Raw genomic sequence first — 20,279 nt, 5'->3', positions numbered from 1 at the left:
ATATCTATCGTGCGGCTATGTGGTCTTGTGGTATGACACTCGCTTTCGAATTGGAAGATCATGGGTTTGAGCCTTGCTCGGCACACAGTTGAGTCCTTGGAAAAGGCTTTTCACTCACATTCTCTCACCGTACTCAGGTGTAAAATGAGTACCTGGCTGTTAACAGGGTTGTCTCTGTCCGAAAAAAATTGTAATATCACTTAACAGGTGCCATGTAACGTCCTTCATGTTAAGTGTTGCTGTTGGCCAGGGATCCCTTTGTAAAGCACTTTGAGCACGTTTAGTGGATATTGCTCTATATAAAAGCTCTAGTTTATTTATTTTTTATATATACAATCCTGCTTTCCATGCCTCATGTACGTCTACAAGCACTGCCTTATAGGAACATAAATAACAATTATAAAATTGATTGGAAACTTGAATCAAATTGACAAATGCAAATGATGTGAAGGTTTCGGGTTTCCCCTGTAGCAGGAGTTAAAGAATATTATTATTATTATGTTATCTCATTGGATAAATATCATGGTGCAAACATGTAATGCAATATGTGTTACAACTACTATGTAACAATGTGAGAGAGAGAGAGAGTGCTCTTGAGAGTTGAAGTGGGCTTATCAGCTCACTTTCAATTTGGGTGTTTATCCCGTAAGTTGTCAAGTTTTCCATTCTCCATTTTCATTGGGTATTATTTTGTTTTGTTTTTGTTTTTTTGTTTGTTTTTTTTGTTGATTTTTAGGTTGTTTTTTTAAATTATTTTTTTCTCTTCATCTTCCTCCTCTTCCTTCCCTCTCCTCCTCCTCCTCTTTTTCTCCTCTTTTTGACTTTCCTCCTTCGTCCTTCTTTTCCTACTGTATTTATTCTCTCTGTCTTTTTTTGCTACTCACGTGTTCATCTGATTACCATTTTATTTTATTTAAGATTTATATGAAGGCTGGTTTTCCTAAACTCGCAAAGTCAATTTTTCTAATTTTTGAGATTTTCCATCCACGAGATATATTGAAATATAAACTTTATTTTAAGCTCAATTGGCACAAGAATTTCCTTAGATTTGTATGAATTTGAAGTGTAACTATTTATAAAATAATAGACCGAATGAGAAATTTTAGGGGAAATAACCCTCAATATCTCAAGATGGGAAAAACAGAGTTAGGGAGTTTTGGAAAACCACTCTTCATATATATATATATATATATATATATCTACCTCATGCCTCTTCCGAATTGGATTTCAAATGAAGAATCATTTTTCACTGTCTAATTATATATTATGATTTATCTATTACTTGGTCATCATAAAGTAATTCATCTCAAATGCCTTCTACGTCCACAGGAGAGATGGTGACAATGATAGCCTACAACAACAGCGGGGAATGGTGCGAGGTCAAGAACCGGGCAGGCAAAGGGGGCTGGGTGCCCAGCAACTATATCGGACCCCTCAACAGTGTGGACAAGTTCTCCTGGTACCACGGGCCCATCTCCAGGAATGCCTCGGAGTATCTGCTCAGCTCGGGCATCAACGGCAGCTTCTTGGTCCGGGAGAGCGAGAGTAGTCCAGGCCAGAGGTCCATCTCTGTACGTCTGGAGGGGCGGGTCTATCACTATAGGATCAGTGAGGATTCAGATGGAAAGGTGAGTCCAATTTTCTGTATATTTACTGAATTCAGTATAATAAAAATTAAATTAAATAAATAAATTTCCCTTTATTCATCCCATAGGGAAAATTTGTCTTTAGGTTCTATTCCAAGAGAAGACTGGATAGTCATTCATTTGATTTTACAAAACTTAATTTACTGTACATCCTGACCAATATTTTTTTTTTCAACTTGGGCTTTTTTATAGCGCAATACTAAACATGCTCAAAGCGCTTTACAAGGGGTCCCTGGCCACCAGCAACAGTTAACATATAGGACATGACATGATGCCTATTAGGCGATATTACAAATTTTTTACCGACAAACAATGCTGTTAACGGCCAAGTACAGTGAGAGAATGTGAGGAAAGAGCCTTTTCCAAGGACTCAACTATGCGCCGAGCGAGGCTCAAATCCAGGACCTTCCGATCCGAAAGCGAGTGTCATACCACAAGACCATGTCCCAATTTTCAATTTGTTCAAAATTTAAGTAGCTTTTTTATAATATGAGGACAGCACCAAAGAGGAGGATATTATATATGAGTTAAATGTTGTATTAAGTAGCTTTTTTATAATATGAGGACAGCACCAAAGAGGAGGATATTATATATGAGTTAAATGTTGTATTAAGTAGCTTTTTTATAAAATGAGGACAGCACCAAAGAGGAGGATATTATATATGAGTTAAATGTTGTATTAAGTAGCTTTTTTATAATATGAGGACAGCACCAAAGAGGAGGATATTATATATGAGTTAAATGTTGTATTAAGTAGCTTTTTTTATAATATGAGGACAGCACCAAAGAGGAGGATATTATATATGAGTTAAATGTTGTATTAAGTAGCTTTTTTTAATATGAGGACAGCACCAAAGAGGAGGATATTATATATGAGTTAAATGTTGTATTAAGTAGTTATTTTTATAATATGAGGACAGCACCAAAGAGGAGGATATTATATATGAGTTAAATGTTGTATTAAGTAGCTTTTATAATATGAGGACAGCACCAAAGAGGAGGATATTATATATGAGTTAAATGTTGTATTAAGTAGCTTTTTATAATATGAGGACAGCACCAAAGAGGAGGATATTATATATGAGTTAAATGTTGTATTAAGTAGCTTTTTTAAATATGAGGACAGCACCAAAGAGGAGGATATTATATATGAGTTAAATGTTGTATTAAGTAGCTTTTTATAATATGAGGACAGCACCAAAGAGGAGGATATTATATATGAGTTAAATGTTGTATTAAGTAGCTTTTTTATAATATGAGGACAGCACCAAAGAGGAGGATATTATATATGAGTTAAATGTTGTATTAAGTAGCTTTTTATAATATGAGGACAGCACCAAAGAGGAGGATATTATATATGAGTTAAATGTGTATTAAGTAGCTTTTTTATAATATGAGGACAGCACCAAAGAGGAGGATATTATATATGAGTTAAATGTTGTATTAAGTAGCTTTTTTTAATATGAGGACAGCACCAAAGAGGAGGTTAGGACAGCACCAAAGAGGAGGAATTATATATGATTAAATTTGTAATATGAGGACAGCCAAAGAGGGGTATTATATATAGGTTAAATGTTGTAATATGGGACAGCACAAAGAGGAGAATTATATATGAGTAAGTTATAAGGAATAAGAGGAGACAAAAGGAGTAATTTAATATGAGGAAAAAGGGAGAATATATAGTAAGTGAAAGGGAACACCAGGAGTATTATTGAGTTAATGTTGTATATGAGGACGCACAAAGGGAGGATATTATATATGAGTTAATTGTAAGAGGACAGCACCAAAGGGAAATATATAATAGATTAAAGTTTAATATGAGTAATAAGAGGAAAAAAGAGTTAATATGTTAATTAAAGAGACACCAAAGAGGGGATTTATTATGAGTTAATGTTGTATGAGGACAGCACCAAAGAGAGGATATTATATGAGTTAAATGTTGTAATATGAGGACACCCAAAGGAGGATATTATATTATGGTTAAATGGTAAGAGGAGAAAAGAGGAGGTATATTATAGTTAAATGTTGTATATGAGACAGAGCCAAAGAAGGTTTATATATGAGTAAATGTTAGTAATATGAGGACAGCCCAAAGAGGAGGATATTATATATGATTAAAGTTGTAATATGAGGGACAGCCAAAGAGAGGTATTAAATAGGAGTTAAATGTTGTATATAGGACAGACCAAAGAGGAATTATATGAGTTAAATGTTGTAATATGAGGACAGCACCAAAGAGGATATTATATATAGTTAAATGTTGTAATATAGGACAGCACAAAGAGGAGATATATAAGAGTTAAATGTTTAATATGAGGAGACCAAAGAGAATATATGAGTAAATGTAATATGAGACGCACCAGAGAGGATTTAATGAGTTAAATGTTGTATATGAGGAAGCACCAAAGAGGAGGTTTATATATGAGTAATGTTGTAATATGAGGACGCACAAGAGGAGGATATATATATGAGTAAAGTGTAATATGAGGACCCAAAGAGGAATTATATATGTAAATACAGAAGAGGAGGAAATAAAATAAAATAAAATAAAAACACAAGATGGGCGATATTGCGTGTTATTGACCCAATATTTCACATGTTTACATTGAATAACAACAATGGAAATTATTATAGTATTTGTTGGGACAATCATTTTGAAGTTAAAAGTGAATATGGCACACAAGTGGAAATACTTTAAATTTAATGGTACGTTACTTATATATTAACATCTTGTCGGCACACAAAGTTATATGTTTGTCAAGGCAGCACAATAGGATGCTCGTCATGTTATATCGTCATTTGTTTATTCTTTATCTTTACATCAGTCTTAAAATCCTTCGAAAACAAGTCATAAAATCATTTAAAACAAACAAACAAAATCCCCGCAAAATTTTGTTTATTTTTACAACTGTGGATTTTTTATTCTTTTTTTTTTCTATAAATTTTTTTTTAGTTTTAATTATTTTTCCAACTATCCGTTTAGTAATTTAAGTCATGTTATGGGAATTTATTTTTAATCGTCCTTCACTCTTCAATATTGTATTTACTTTTCGAGTAGACTTAATGTGGCCAAATTTCCATTTCATACAGTGCAAGTTTCCTGCGGGGTATTCTTTCTAACATTGCTCATTGCAAGGCATTCATTCTGACCCATTCTTAAACCCCTTGTTTTTCTCATTGTCACCCATATGCTCACTGATTATGCAAATTGTTGCTTGATTTACTGTGAAATGAAGACAAACTCACGATAATGGTGATGGTCATTACCACAGTTATTTATCAGGGATGTTAGTGTGAAATGAAGACAAAACCACTGGGAGGGGATCCTGACCTCCCATAGTGGGCAGGGAGGTACATGCTGTGTCTTCTATCCCCCCGTTTTCCAATTGTTTCCTGTCTTGCAATGAGATTACTTAGTTTTGTCCTGACCATGGGCGGAGTTCCTTGGCTGGGAGGGAAACAGTTAAATGTATAGTTATAGTTTTGGGAGATGATATTTATTTCCTTGTAAATCATCTCTCTGTTACGCATTGTATTATGTTTAGTTTACATATTATATTATATTATATGATTTGTAAACATTTGAATGTATTCCTCTTAGTGAGACTTATGAGACTTTTAGGTGATCTCAAACTAAGTACTTTGATGGTGTGCTCTTGGAATCTACATCTGTTCCCTATTTGAACAAATTCCCCTTTGTCTCTTTTCTTTTGTGCGTTAATTGTAATTCTAGAACTTTTTACGCGGGTGGTTGGATGGGAGCATCACCCTTGAATCATATACCTATGATGTTCGCATGGGTGTACGATCCGATAGTGATGTCGTTTCTTCTTCTCTTTACTAGCCTATCCTGCTTCTTTGGTTTGTGATTGTATTTTTGACAGGGGATATTTTTTTTCCTGTAAATCCTCTGCCTGTTTGTTCTTGGTTATTTATAATTTAGCTTATGATATCTTTAGGTTATGCTTTTGATTGACATTTGTACTATTTTGTTGGATTGCTTGTTTTTTGTTTCAGCGGTCTCTCATATAACCTCAATTGTGTTGGAAGAGACCTAAAGCAACAAACAAAAAAAAAAAAAAAAAAAAAAAAAAAAAAAAAAAGAACTTTTTACTATCCCATTTTCTTCCTTTTTACTGGCGCTGATATGACCTAAATGTGTTGCAAGCGCCGTAAAACCCTTAAAAACAAAACAAACAAGACAAAACCACAATAATGGCAATGGTCATTACCACAGTTATTTATCAGGGATGATGTGACATGGATATGTACCTTGTTTTATACAATTTATTATTACGATGTAATCCATTATTCTCCTCCAGGTGTTTGTGACCCAGGACCATCGTTTTAACACCCTCGGAGAGCTGGTCCACCACCACTCCATCCACGCCGATGGGCTGGTGACCACTCTGTTGTACCCAGCCCCCAAGAGACAGAAGCCCACCGTGTTTGGGGTCAGCCCAGAACCAGACAAGTGGGAGATTGAACGAACGGAGATTGCCATGAAACATAGGCTGGGTGTGTAGTACTAGTACAGATTTTTCTTAGATATCCATGACACTATATTCACTTGATTGCCATATTTATTATTATTATTATTATTATTATTATTATTATTATTATTATTATTATTATTATTATTATTATTATATTAGTATTATTAGTATTATTATTATTATTATTATTATTATTATTATTATTATTATTATTATTATTATTATTATTATTATTTTTTATTATTATTATTATTATTATTATTATTATTATTATTATTATTATTATTTATTATTATTATTATTATTATTATTATTACTATTGTTATTATTATTATTATTGTTATTGTTATTATTATTATTATTATTATTATTATTATTATTATTATTTATTATTATTATTATTATTATTATTATTATTATTATTATTATTATTATTATTTTATATTATTATTATTATTATTATTATTATTATTATTATTATTATTATTATTATTATTATTATTATTATTATTATTATCATTATCATTATTATTATCTTATATTATTATTTATTATTATTATTATTATTATTATTATTATTATTATTGTTACTATTGTTGTTATTTTTTCTTCTTATTATTATTATTAATTTTATCATTATTATTATTATTATTAGTAGTAGTAGTAGTAGTAGTAGTAGTAGTAGTAGTAGTAGTAGTAGTAGTAGTGCTACATACAAATATGATATTTTTCAATATTTAAGAATTAGAATGATTTAAGATTGGTTTTCTTGGATTGGCCTAAAGTGGTTTTGAATAAAACAAAAACATCAGAGGAGGAGATTTTGAAGCCAGATTTTGATCATTGTGGATAAAAAAAATTAAAGTTCTTGAAAGTAGATATTGCTCTCTCCCCATTTAAATTAAAAGTGCAATTTGTGGCAGTAAAAATACAGTTAGATAACAACTATAAAAATGAAACACACTGTTAGTGGCTTATTACCTAAATCAAGCCATTCTCTCAAACACAAAGAGATTCCTTAAACGAGATAGAAAGACCTCCACTTTGTATATTGTGGTTGGTAAAATATTTCTTTTATGATTAGGTTTCCATCAGCCAGATATTTGAAGAAGAAAAAAAGGAGGGGGGATATAGAATGGCAGAGATGGCCTGTTTGCATTTAATGAGGTGTGCCAGATAGTATTGGGGATAATTTGACAGCTTTTTCATTTGTTTGGGGGAGGGGGGAGGGGGGGGGGGTTGATCAGGGTGCATAAGAAACATTGAGCATAGCTGCCAATCCTACCAGACATTGCCGGAGACTCCCGCATTCTTAGTTCGTCTCCCGCCCGTCACACCGATCTCCTGCATTATCATGCAGTAGCCTGACTGTAGGCCCAGGCCTAGAACCCATGTTAGCCTACCATGAGGGTCTTTTTGATTCTTTCGGTAACGTACGTGAAATTCCGGTCCTCCATTTTGTAAACGGAAGTGAGTTTAAGTCGTTTGGTATTGTGGTAGATTTATATTCAGAAAGGCCGATACCGAATCCGTTCTTTGTAGTGAAGTTAAATAGCTCTACATGGCTTATATCGATTGTAATTAAATTATTCAGATTGAGAGTATTTATACATTTATTTATCTCCCTGATTTTTTCTGAATCTCCCTGATTTTCTGTCCAAAACTCCCTCTTCTTAAGCTTGATGGGTTGGCAGCTATGATTGAGCTGGAATTTTATTTTCATTTCTGTTTCTGTTAAGCAGAGAACAATATTATTTTAGATGGGATGTTGGTTCATAAGAGATTGCCAAAATCTCGATGAGCTATCTTCTTCATTGTGTTTTTTTTGTTGTTTCCAGGTGGAGGTCAGTATGGAGACGTGTATGAGGCTGTGTGGAAACGTTACGATAAGACAGTAGCTGTGAAGACCCTGAAGGAAGACACGATGGCTCTCAAAGACTTCTTGGAAGAGGCTGCCATCATGAAGGAAATGAAACACCCCAACCTTGTACAGTTACTAGGTGATTAAACAGATGCTAGTTCTTTGTCTGGGTGGGGTTTCATGACCTCCCATAGTGGGCAGGGAGGCTTTTACTGCGTCTTCTATACCCCTGTATCTGTTTTCCAACATGCTTTCTGACTTTGGCTTGGAATGAGATTACTTGGGTTTTGTCCTGGCCTTGGCCTGATACCCTAGCTAGGAGAGAAACAGTCAAATGGGAGATGATTTTTTAATTTATTTTTTTTCCTTGTAAATCATCTCTCTGTAATGCACTGTATTATGTTTTATTTACATATTATATATGATTTGTAAACATTTGAGTGTATTCCTCCTAGCTTGTGTCTGAATGAGACTCTTGGGCGCTTTAATTGTAATTCTAGAACTGTTTACTAACCCATTTTCTTCCTTTTTACTGGTGCTGATATGACCTGAATGTGTTACAAGCACAATTAAACCCTTAAAAACAAACAAAACATATATTTAAAAAAAGTTTGAGTAATATAAAACCCTTTTTTTAAAATTAAAATTAAAATTCCCTTTATTCATCCTATGAGGGGAAATTTGTTTTTAGGGTCTATTCCAAGGGAAGACTGGAATAATCCAGGCGTCAGACACAATGCAACGCCTCAAACTGAGCAAGGGTGACTCGCTCAAGGTCACACAGCGCAACGGGTAGTGGAACTTGTTACCTTTCGGATACGAAGCAAAGACGATATCACTGAGCCACACTGGCCACCTTGACACTATTTTCACCAAGTTATCAATGTGAGCAGTGAAAGTAACTTTTCTTTTGACTTCTTTGAGGCCCAACTTTTATTCCTTCACTGCTCTCTTGATGAAAATGGAAAATGTACACCTGATTCCAATAGTCCAATCGCTGTTAGTGTTGTTTTGATGAAAATGGTGTCGAGTATAAACTCATCTGCACCTTGTTCATACATGTATTAATAATGATAATGATAATTTTATGAAGTACAGAATGTACGATCTACGTTTGTAATAATAATAAACAAGGGATTCTGTACTTCCTGTTCCTCCCTTACCGGTCAATAAAAATGGCGTCATTGTTTTTAAATCTTTTTTGAGTTAATATCTAAAATATCCAATCTCACAACCAATCATCTCTTCACCAAAATAATATAACATAACAAATGGAAGGTCAAGTCCCTCCTCGAGAGAGTATTTATTTTGCTCGTGTGTTTTAAAATGGATTATTACAAAATTTATCATCACTGTGTAACTCTCATTTCAGGGGTGTGTACGAGAGAGCCGCCGTTCTACATCGTGACAGAGTTCATGGCCCAGGGTAACCTCCTTGACTTCCTGCGTAGCTCCAACAAGGAGGACATCATCCCCACAGTCCTCATGTACATGGCCACACAAATAGCCTCTGCCATGGCGTATTTGGAGGCTCGTAGTTTTATACACAGGTAAATGTTGGAATCTGATCTTTAAAATTAGTAAGTAGTCCATGGAACCATAGTTATCCCAGTTTCTACAGCATGAAACGGACAATATCAATGGCTCCTTACCCTTTAAAGGACATTCTTCTTTTTCCATTAATAAATAAATAATAATAATAATAATAATAATAATAATAATAATAATAATAATAAGCATATTTCAATAGCGCCTTTCATTGAAACCTCAAAGTTTCAGGCTGAAGATTGTATGACCATCTTTCAGTAACAGGGGTTTTAGAGGGAAGCAGGGAGTGATTTTTTGAAGCCATCAGTCGAAAGGGCTTGTTTACAAGTGGTTGGCAGGGAGTTCCAAAGTCGGATGGTGGAGGGGAAGAAAGATTAAAGATGATGGTATGTTCTTGAGTGGGGGATTTCCAAATTAAATGCTGACATTAGTCTGTCACAGGGTATTTTCCACCAGATCTTACAGACCCTGCTACCCAATCACTGGTGAGTGGACGGGAGGGTGGGGGGGGGTTACAAAAAAAAAACCACTTCAACTTTACCTGGGATTGATCTTGGTCCCTTTGTGTGTGAAGCAAGTGTTCTACCAACTGGGCAATTGAGATCCCCTTTTAAAATGGTAATGGCTAACAATAGACTAAATCTGCTTCTCAGGCTCATAGGATTTGTCATACGTTTAACGCTTATGTTGCCAAATTTAGAATTTTTCCCCATCAGATTCATATTTTGTTTTGTTATGATGTATTATATCGAATAAAAATATCGGTTTCCAGATTTACAATGATTATTTCTGAATCAAATTGGTTGATATATTGCATTTTTAGTTGATATGAAGGAAATTTGTATTTATTTAAAAAAAAAAAATTAAAACACAGATTTCGTTGTGAGTGCAGGGATGCCAACTATGACGAAAATTACAGTTTTTACATCAAATACGAAAATCTTCTAAAATTTCATGTTTTTGTCAAGTCGCTTTAATTATTGTATTAATTAATATGAGGTTGAGAATCCTGGGACTATGAACAGTGTTCAATTTTACTCATGAAATCGGAACTTTGTTGGATTACACCTTTTTTTTTTTTTAAATTGCAGATTTTCTTCTCCCTAATGACTCACTTCTGATTCTTGAGGCTGGCATCTCTGCCTATGGCATATCCGCAATCCTTTTTTACTTGACAATCTAATGCTGGCCGTAAACTCTTAACCTAGGTCAAAGGTCGTTTCTCTCCTGTTTTTAAAATAATGTTTTTCTTCTTTTACTTTGTTCTCAACATGTAAATCTGCTATTTGCTATCTTCAGGGATTTGGCTGCCCGTAATTGTTTGGTAGGGGATGGCCATCTGGTCAAAGTGGCTGATTTTGGTCTGGCCCGCCTGATGAAGGATGACACCTACACGGCCCATGCAGGGGCCAAATTCCCCATCAAGTGGACAGCTCCAGAGGGACTTGCCTTCAATCGTTTTTCCACCAGATCAGACGTCTGGGGTAAGTCCGATGGAAAACAATTGAAGGCTGGTTTTCCAAAACTCATTAAGTCGATTTTTCTACTTTATTGAGATTTTCCATCCATGAGATAAATTGAAATATAAACTTTATTTTAACCCTCTCCTTACCACCCATTGGAAAATTGTCACATTTGTTACGATGCAACCGTCACTTTTTCATTCTAGATTTCATTTCTTTTTACTATAGCTATAAAAACTTGACATTCTATAATATGGTTCATTTTGTCGAGCAATATCGTGTATAGAATGTGCTTGTTACTTTTCTGTTGGAGTTAGAAATGTCTTGTTTTTGTGTTGGGTGGGTGTGAAGTTTTGGGAAAAATTCTGAAAATGGCTGGTAAGGAGAGGGTTAAGCATCAAATGGCAAAAGAATTCCCCTGGATCCATGTGAATTTGAAGTTTAAATATGATAAAATGTTAGACAGAATAAGGAATTGTAGGGGAAATAATCCTCAATAATATAATAATAATATCTCAAAATGGGAAAAACGGAGTTTTGGAAGACCACTCTTCAAATACAGTAGATTTTGCCTTAGCGCTTTGCTTTGCCTTTAGGAAGCAACCAAAAATGGGCAGAACTAATACAATGCAAAAATCACTGCCTTAATCTGATCTGATGTCAAGAATGATGCAAATGAAAAAAAGATTAAATTTAAGCTATAATCCAGGCTGATAGTTTACACAGATCCACAGAAATCCACAATTTTAAATTCAAGAGGAGGATTTTTCTCCTTTAAAAAATGACAATCAAATATACTAGCAGTGAGAAAGTTGATGTGTGGTGGAACATACAGGTGCAGTTCCCCACTCTCCAATGATAGTTTATCATTTGTCTTGCTCGAAAACCCAGTAAAAATGGGGTTTAAAGGCAATCATTAAAATTTTCTTGCTTTTTTTCTCTCCATGTTTTGTAACCACGAGCAGTGTATAACGATGTCAGAAATACAGACTTTTGTCTTTGGCAGTGGAACAGAAAAGTAGACTCTGAGTCCCAGAAATAAAAAGTTTCATGATTGTATTTTATAATTGTGGATTCAAATTACTTGAGTTTTGATCTTTTTTATATAGGGCAGGATCCACGAAATGTGCTCAAAGCGCTTCACAAAGGGTCCCTGACCAACAGCAATGAGTAACATGTAGAACGAGACATGATGCCTGTTGGGCGATATTACCATTTTTTTCAGACAGAAACCATACTGCTCATGGCCAGGTACTTACTTCACACTTGAGTATGGTGAGAGAAGGTGAGTAAAGAGCCTTTTCCAAAGACTCAATAATGCTCTGAGCAAAGCTCGAACCCAGGACCGTGCAATCCCAAAGCAAGTGTCATACCACATTTGCCCCAGTCAAATGTACTGTCAGTGAGAGACTTGATGTGTGTTGGAAGAAATAGGTGCAGTCTCCAACTCTCCACAAGTTAGCTAGAGTATCAATGAAGGTTTATCATCTCAATGGCTCTAATAGTCGGATCCGGTGCAGTAAAAACGGGACCTAAAGGCATTCGTTCAAAATATTTTCCTCCTTTTTCACTTTTTGTCACATTCAGCACTGATATTAAGATTTTAGAAAATTGTTGCCAGATTTCATAGCCTCATGTTCTTTAATGTCTCTTTATTTCAGCATTCGGTGTCTTACTATGGGAGCTGGCCACGTTTGGCATGTCGCCATACCCAGGGGTGGACTTGACAGAGGTCTATCACCTGTTGGAGAAGGGATACCGAATGGAGAGGCCTCCAGGAACGCCTAACGATATACACATGCTGATGCTCAAGTGTAAGAATACTGGGTGGGGTTCCTGACCTCCCTTAGTGGGCAGGGAGGCACTTGTTGTGTCTTCTATCACTCCTATATCTGTTTTCCAACTTGCTTTCTCTGTCTGGGGTTCCTGACCTCCCATTCTTTTATTATATTATTTTCTTTCTGTATTTTCATTTTTTTTTTTTTCTTTTGCTCATTTTTACCCCTCCCTCCCCCCTTCTTTCTTTCATTTTTTTCTTTCTGTCTCTCTTTCTACACGGTACATACCAGCTGGAAATTCTATGCTATTTAAAGATGGGAGGAGGGGTGGGGGTGTTTGAATTTTGCCTATGGCAGGTCTGCTGTCATCATCATCATCATCATCAACACCATCATCGTCATCATCATTGTCATCATCACCACCATCATCATCGTCATCATCATCATCATCAACACCATCATCATCACCATCATCATCATGTTACAATCAATCAAAACCGTAGATCTGCAGTCACATCCCCTCTACATCATCTCTTTCATCCCATTTTCCAGGTTGGCAATGGGACCCCAAGGACCGTCCAACCTTCAAAGAAATCCATTTTATCTTGGAGAACATGTTTGAAAAGTCCAGTATTAGTGAAGGTTGGTTTGATGGTTAGTCCGTTTACTCCCACTGTCAGAGCCGTGCCAAAACTAACCAACACCTGCCTTGTCTAGCTAGATGTCAAAGTGATTCACTCAGCTGCTAGCTAGAAGCTGTGGACTGTAAAAACTTATAAACAAAAATTAATATAACAGCTTCAAAACGAACAAAAATACCAAATACGGAATGTTTTGGGCTCAAAACCCTTCTTCAGTCAACAATGAAAAACAATAAAATCATAAATTCATTACTAAAAAAAAACAGATCAATGATAGAGAAATATTTCTCAGCTGTCAATCTGGTTTTTTTAGTAATGTATTTTTGTTTTGTCTGTTGTGTACATCATGTCCCGTCCTACATGTTTAATGTTGCTGTTGACCAGGGACCCCTTGTAAAGCGCTTTGAGCACATTTAGTGGATATTGCGCTATATAAAAGCTCACTTTTTTGTTTTCATTGTTTTATGTTGTTAGGCTGAAGTAGGGTTTTAAGCTCGAAACATTCTGTGTTTGGTGTTATATTCTTTTTGGAAGCTGTATTCATTTTATTATTGTTTATTACTAGCTAGATGTGTGAGGCTTTAACCAGTGTGTGCTTTTGATGGTAACGTCACGCTTAAGTAAAATACTAAACTGCCTGAAGGTGTGAAAAAGTTTGCAGCTGGCATGAGCATACATGCCGAATCTTACGAAATTTTTAGACAAATTTCATGGCCAAATACAAAATTTTATGGAAAATTACGAATTTTTAATTCTTAGTAATACTTAAATGATAATAAAAATAATAATAATGATAAGAAGAAGAAGAACAACACACAAAACTATACTACTACTACTACTACTACTACATACTACTACTACTATAACTACTTACTACTACTACTACTACTACTACTACTATACTACTACTACTACTACTACTACTACTACGACTACTACACTACTACTACTACTACTACTACTACGACTACTACTACTACTACTACTACTACTACTACTACTACTATACTATACTACTACTACTACTACTATACTACTACTACTACTACTACTACTACTACTACTACTACTACTACTACTATACTACTATACTACTACTACTGCTACTACTACTACTACTACTACTACTATAATAATGATGATAATAATAATAAGCATATTGTGGTTGTTCATACACAATTTCAAAAATTACGAATTTCCTTGTCAAATTACAAAAAATTGACATTAAAATTACTAAATTTGAAGTTTTCAATTTGGCAAGTCTGCATGAGAGCAAAATAAAGATCTGAAAACATGAGTATGTTCTGAAAATGCACAAAATACACAAACACACCTTTTCATATCTTCATCTTACACCAGTGCCTGCCCCCTAATTTGTCTGATATTTTGAAATTGAAAAAAAAAATATTGAGCTTTTATATAGCACAATATCCACTAAACGTGCTCAAAAGTGCTATACTAAGGGCCCCTGGCCAACAGCAACATTTAACGTTTAGGACGAGACATGACGCCTCATTAGGCGATATTACAAATTTTTTTGGGGACAGAGACAATGCTGTTAACAGCCATGTACTCATTTTACACACTACGGTGCGAGATAATGTGAGTAAAGGGCCTTTCCCAAGGACTCAACTATGCCCCAAGTGAGGCTCGAACCCAGGACCGTCCGATCAGAAAGAGTGTGTCATATCACAAGACCACAAGTTAAACAATAAATAATGGTTGTTATCACCAATATTATTGATTCAGATGCCCCCAAAAAAGTTTAAAGATCTGAAAATATGAGTATGATCTCAAAATACACCCACACAAACACACTTTTTCATATCTTTATCTTACACCAGTGCCTGCCCCCTAATTTGATATTTTGAACTTTAAAAACAAGAACTTCTCAAATGTCTTCGTCCTCTCATGTTCACTGCAGAAAGGCATACATTCCCTTGTGAAAAATATAAGCATTAAATCATCTCAACCATCGGGTACCATCCATGTTGTAATGGAGGTCTCAGGTTCAATTCCCAGTCAAGACGGGATTATTTTTTTCAAATGGTTTTTTCTTTTTGTCCTGTATTATTCTTTCTGCTTGGGGGCGAAGTGGCCGAGTGGTTAAGGCTATGTGGTCTTGTGGTATGACACTCGCTTTCGGACCAGAAGTTCCTGGGTTCAAGCCTCACTCGGCACATAGTTGAGTCCTTGGAAAAGGCTCTTTACTCACATTCTCTCACCGTACTCAGGTGTAAAATGAGTACCTGGCTGTTAACAGTGTTGTCTCTGTCCAAAAAAATTATAATATCGCCTAACATGCGTCATGTCCCCTCCAACATGTTAAGTGTTGCTGTTGGCTGGGGACCCCTTGTAAAGCGCTTTGAGCACGTTTAGTGGATATTGCGCTAGATAAAAGCTCCAAAAAAATTTCCACTGTGACCTGGAAGGTCTGGATTCGAGCCCCGCTTCAGGCACTTTTGTTGTTTTTTTTCCTTGGGCAAGAGTATTAACCCCCAATTTGCTCATTTGGACAACATGGGTGATTCCTGATGGCATCTGACTTCTTGTTTGATGAATTATCTATATTCCTCTGTGGAATGCCTAGACGACGATATCTTATGATGTCGTGACAGAAGGAAAAATATTTTCTGCTTTGTCCAGCACTGTTTGGTAAACACTTTTTTAGATCTTTTTCTTACACCAGTGCCTGCACCCTAATTAAGGCGAAATTCTGGATGGGGTTCCTGACCTCCATCAATGGGCACACTTACTGTCTTCTTTCCCCCTATATCTGTTTTCCAACGCGTTTCTGTCTTTGTCTTGGAATGAGATTACTTGGTTTTGTCCTGGCCCTAGCTGGAAGGGAAACAGTCAAATGTATAGAGTTTTGGGAGATGATATTTTTTGTCTTATAAATAATCTCTCTGTTATGCAGTGTATTATTTTTGTTTTACATATATATATATATATATATATATATATATATATATATATATATATATATATATATATATATATATATATATATATATATATATATATATATATATATATATATGATTTGTAAACATTTGAGTGTATTCCTCTTAGTGGGGACCTGTGCTTGTGTCGGATGAGACCTTTCGGTGATCTCAAACTAAGTACACTGATAGAGTGCTCTTGGAATCTATATCGGTTCACTCTTTGAACCAATTCCCCTTTATCTTACTTTTTCTTGGGTGCTTTAATTGTAATTCTAGAACTTTTTACTATTTTATTTTCTTCATTTTTACTGGTGTTGATATGACCTAAATGTGTTGCAAGCGCAGTAAAGCCCTTAAAAACAAAAATAAAAATAAAAAATAACAACTCCCTACTTTGTCACAAAGTTCTATAAACATTCATATTTTTTTTTCTTTATTCCTTTTCATGGATCAGAAGTGGAGAAGGAGTTAGAAAGAAATGAGAGGAAGGGACCACCGGCTCTGGTTGCCAAGAAGAACCGTGCTCAGGAGTCCCCTGATTTTCTCACGGATGGGAGGAGTAGTGCAGGTACGTCCTTTAACATGATTTTATCCTCAATCATAGCGTACTTTATTTCTTGGACAAACCTTTTTGTTCAAATGTACATGTCGTATGAGTGAGTACCTTTTGTCCACTTAATGTATAGTTTTGTCCATAGCTGTTTGGTGGTATTTGCTTTATTAAGTTATACCCTTTACTCCTTTTTAAAAATCTCCTTTTTTTAATTATTATTATTATTATTATTATTATTATTATTATTATTATTATTATTATTATTATTATTATTATTATTATTATTATTTTGTTGTTATTATGTTATTATTATTATTATTATTATTATTATTTTATTATTATTATTATTATTTATTATTATTATATGATGATTATTATTATTATCGTTATTATTATTATTATTATTATTATTATTATTTTGTTTGTTATTTTAATCATTTTTACTTATAACCTTTTTTTAAACTTTTCACTGTGCAGGACCAACACTCATGGAGAGAGTATTACCACTATGATGATTATGAAAGTGGCATGCTGACCAAAGTCAATGACCAACTTGCTCGCAAATCCTCTCGGAGTAAGAAGTCATCGAAAAGTGCTCCTCTCCCTCCTCGTCGTACAACATCCGTGAAAGACTCACCCGGTGAGCCAACAGGGGGAACCGACTTGGACCAAGAACTGAAATCACGTATTCGTATGCAAAAGGCAAAGTTGGAAAACTCTACATTTGCAGAATTGAACGAGTCTGAGTTTGTCGATAGTGGTCTGGGCGGGATGGATCAACAACGTGGAGTGCCTTCTTTCTACCCAACGCCAAACTCTGTGGCTGCATCTTCCTCCTCTCCGGCTTTGAAACTTCGTGGGCAGATGACCTCTCCTGCAATGGAAGATAAAGCTAGCAAAACCTCAGTGGACAATTTGAAAGCAGCTCAGATCGATCGGAGCAAGTATCTGATATCAGAAAGAGCATTTGACAGCAAAACTCCGGAAAGAAGTAGTTCGAGGAGTCTCGGCCCGAGGCCAGGGGAGCGGGAGTTTTCTTCAGAGTTTGGAGCGGGTCAATATCCTCATAAAAAAGCATTACTTCCTCCTCAGCGTTCAGCTGTAATGCCTCGTAAAAAAATGTCCGAGGGTAGTATGCCTCATGAGTTAAGTCATAGTCTAAGTGTGGATGAATGTGGAGACGGGGAGGGGATGACTCCTCGTGTGGGGAAATTAGATGTGAATAACGTTACCAAGGCCATAAATCGCTTCGGCACCATTCCAAAAGGGGTTCGAATCGGGGCTTATCTAGAGTCGATGGAGCGAGAACAGCAAAGTGGTCACGGGCGGGACCCGAATCTGCCTTCGTTGGAAGATCACGACTCTGGTACAGACAGTGCCAGCGTTACTTCCTGCCCACCTTTGGTTGGAGAGCACAACAACACAGCCACAACCACAACTGCAGTGTCTTCCGTCGGGGTAGAAACGTCTCACGCGCTGGGTGTCGGTAGCGTTTCCTCGCTCAGCAGAAAGGAAAAAGGGGTAGTGAGTGAGGATTCAGACCCTGGTATAAAACAGGAGCCGAACCTCAGACCGTCTGCCTTTGTAAAGTCTCAATCCCAACACGGCATAGGAGAATCCGGCCACCATCACTACCACCAGCTCCACCAAGCGACGGGCGGTCTTCATCACACTACTGGTGGGAGTGGTGGGGGAAGTGTGAAGGCCCAGTACTCTGGTCTCCTTCATCGACACAAGTCGGATCTTTCTTCCTCCAGCAAACCCAGCACACCTTCGGAGCCTCAGTCGTCGATGACCGATCACATGATCACCTCGACCACGTCTTCAATCGGTTCTCATCCTCACCCCCACACCCACTCAATGTCCTCCGTCCACCGTTCTGACACCGACCCTTTATCCCATCTGGTGGACCACTCCCCACCCCAACCAGCCCCGCCACACTCCGCCCCACCTCGCTCAGGCTCACCCCACGTAACCTCTCAGTTCCCAGAGATGGTCGGTAGCAGCAATATCGCTGCTAGTAACAACTCCAATAAACCAAAACCCAGCCCGAGATTCTCTCGTCAGTTTGGGGATAGTGTACACATTCAGGACTCCGGTGGCAATAGTATTAGTAGTAGTATAAATCACAATGCGCGTAACAGTACATCAACAACAACAAATAGTCTGGAGAATAACCTTAACAATAGTATGTACACATCGGATGGGAACTACAGGCCACCAGCCTGGATGATAGGCTTGAAGAAAAGCATAGAGGAACAACAACAGCAATCACCACCGACACAAGCAAATGGGTCTTTGAGTAAAGTGAGTTCTTTTAAAATGTATGCCAAACCAACGGTCAATGTAAATAATTCTTCATCAACACCAGCAACAACAACAACAACAAATGCCACAAACGATCCAAAAACACAACACACACAGACATCGACTTCAGTACGTGAAACCAACCTGGACTTAGTCAGTGCTGAAGCGTGTCTGGCCGCGGCGGCCGATTCCCTGACCATTAGTAGCGGAAGCGAGGCAGTGGTTGCCTACGACTCAACTGGAATCAAACTCCAACCTTCTCCTATGGCCATATCTCAACATTTGGAACCTTCCCCCTCCGTCATGTCCAGCAGTTTTATATCCGACTCAAACACCAAACCAAACCAACACTACAGCGCGGTGCCCAACAACCAAACCTCCCCCAGTGATTCAACCCCTTCCTCTTCCTCTACTGCCCCGACCACCGACCCTATGAATATCAATTCCATCAAATCTGCATCGGATCGCCTTCGCTCTAGCATCGACCGATTAGCTCAGGCAGGGAACAAGTCTAGCACCAATTTTCTTCTTCTCTCCGAGGAAGTCTTAACCTTTTACAGTCTGTGCTCTCAGTACATCGACGCCCTCCCCCCACACGCCAAATTTCACGTGCGAGAGTTGCTGTCCCAGATGCAAAATCATAGTCAGAATTTGAAAACGTACACTAGCTCAACCCCCGGTGGAGGCCGAATTTTGGACGATATTCAATCCACCAACCATGAAATTATGACGGTGATTCAAAGATAGCAAGTTTAAAAATATAGCAGTAGCTCGAAAAATAACAACATAAAAAGGAGAAACAAAAGCCTTAATTTTTTCTCTCTCTCTCTCTCTCTCTTGGGTGTTTTGTCGTCTGTGGTAGCTGTGGGGATGAGTGAAGGAAATAGAAAAAAATGATAATATAATAGAAGTTGATAAATACTGTCTTACATTATTGTTTATGTGTGTAATAATGATGATATGGACGGGATTCCCATTGTGCGAAGGGAAACAAGAAACTGATCAAATGAAACTTGCAATAATATTTCACTGGATACA

General features: G+C 36.6%; 1 protein-coding gene across 1 annotated transcript in view; it reads left to right on the top strand.

The window, feature by feature from the left end:
- The window catches only part of LOC144979512 (uncharacterized), a 65,587-nt gene extending 45,553 nt beyond the window's left edge, over positions 1-20,034 (top strand). Inside the window, 10 exon segments of the mRNA XM_078926208.1 lie at positions 1,330-1,628; positions 5,969-6,164; positions 7,981-8,142; positions 9,376-9,553; positions 10,851-11,035; positions 12,676-12,828; positions 13,345-13,434; positions 16,836-16,949; positions 17,412-17,439; positions 17,441-20,034. Coding sequence (XP_078782334.1) covers positions 1,330-1,628; positions 5,969-6,164; positions 7,981-8,142; positions 9,376-9,553; positions 10,851-11,035; positions 12,676-12,828; positions 13,345-13,434; positions 16,836-16,949; positions 17,412-17,439; positions 17,441-19,988 — 3,953 coding nt within the window. The 3' untranslated portion in view covers positions 19,989-20,034.
- The last annotated feature ends 245 nt before the right edge of the window (positions 20,035-20,279 follow it).

Source organism: Berghia stephanieae, chromosome 9 (assembly GCF_034508935.2).
Source record: "Berghia stephanieae isolate SIO BIC M18660-M18661 chromosome 9, UCSD_Bste_1.3, whole genome shotgun sequence".
NCBI classification, from domain to species: Eukaryota; Metazoa; Mollusca; class Gastropoda; order Nudibranchia; family Aeolidiidae; genus Berghia; species Berghia stephanieae.
The sequence above is the reverse complement of the archived record's forward strand: the minus strand, read 5'-3'. Positions and strand labels throughout refer to the sequence as shown.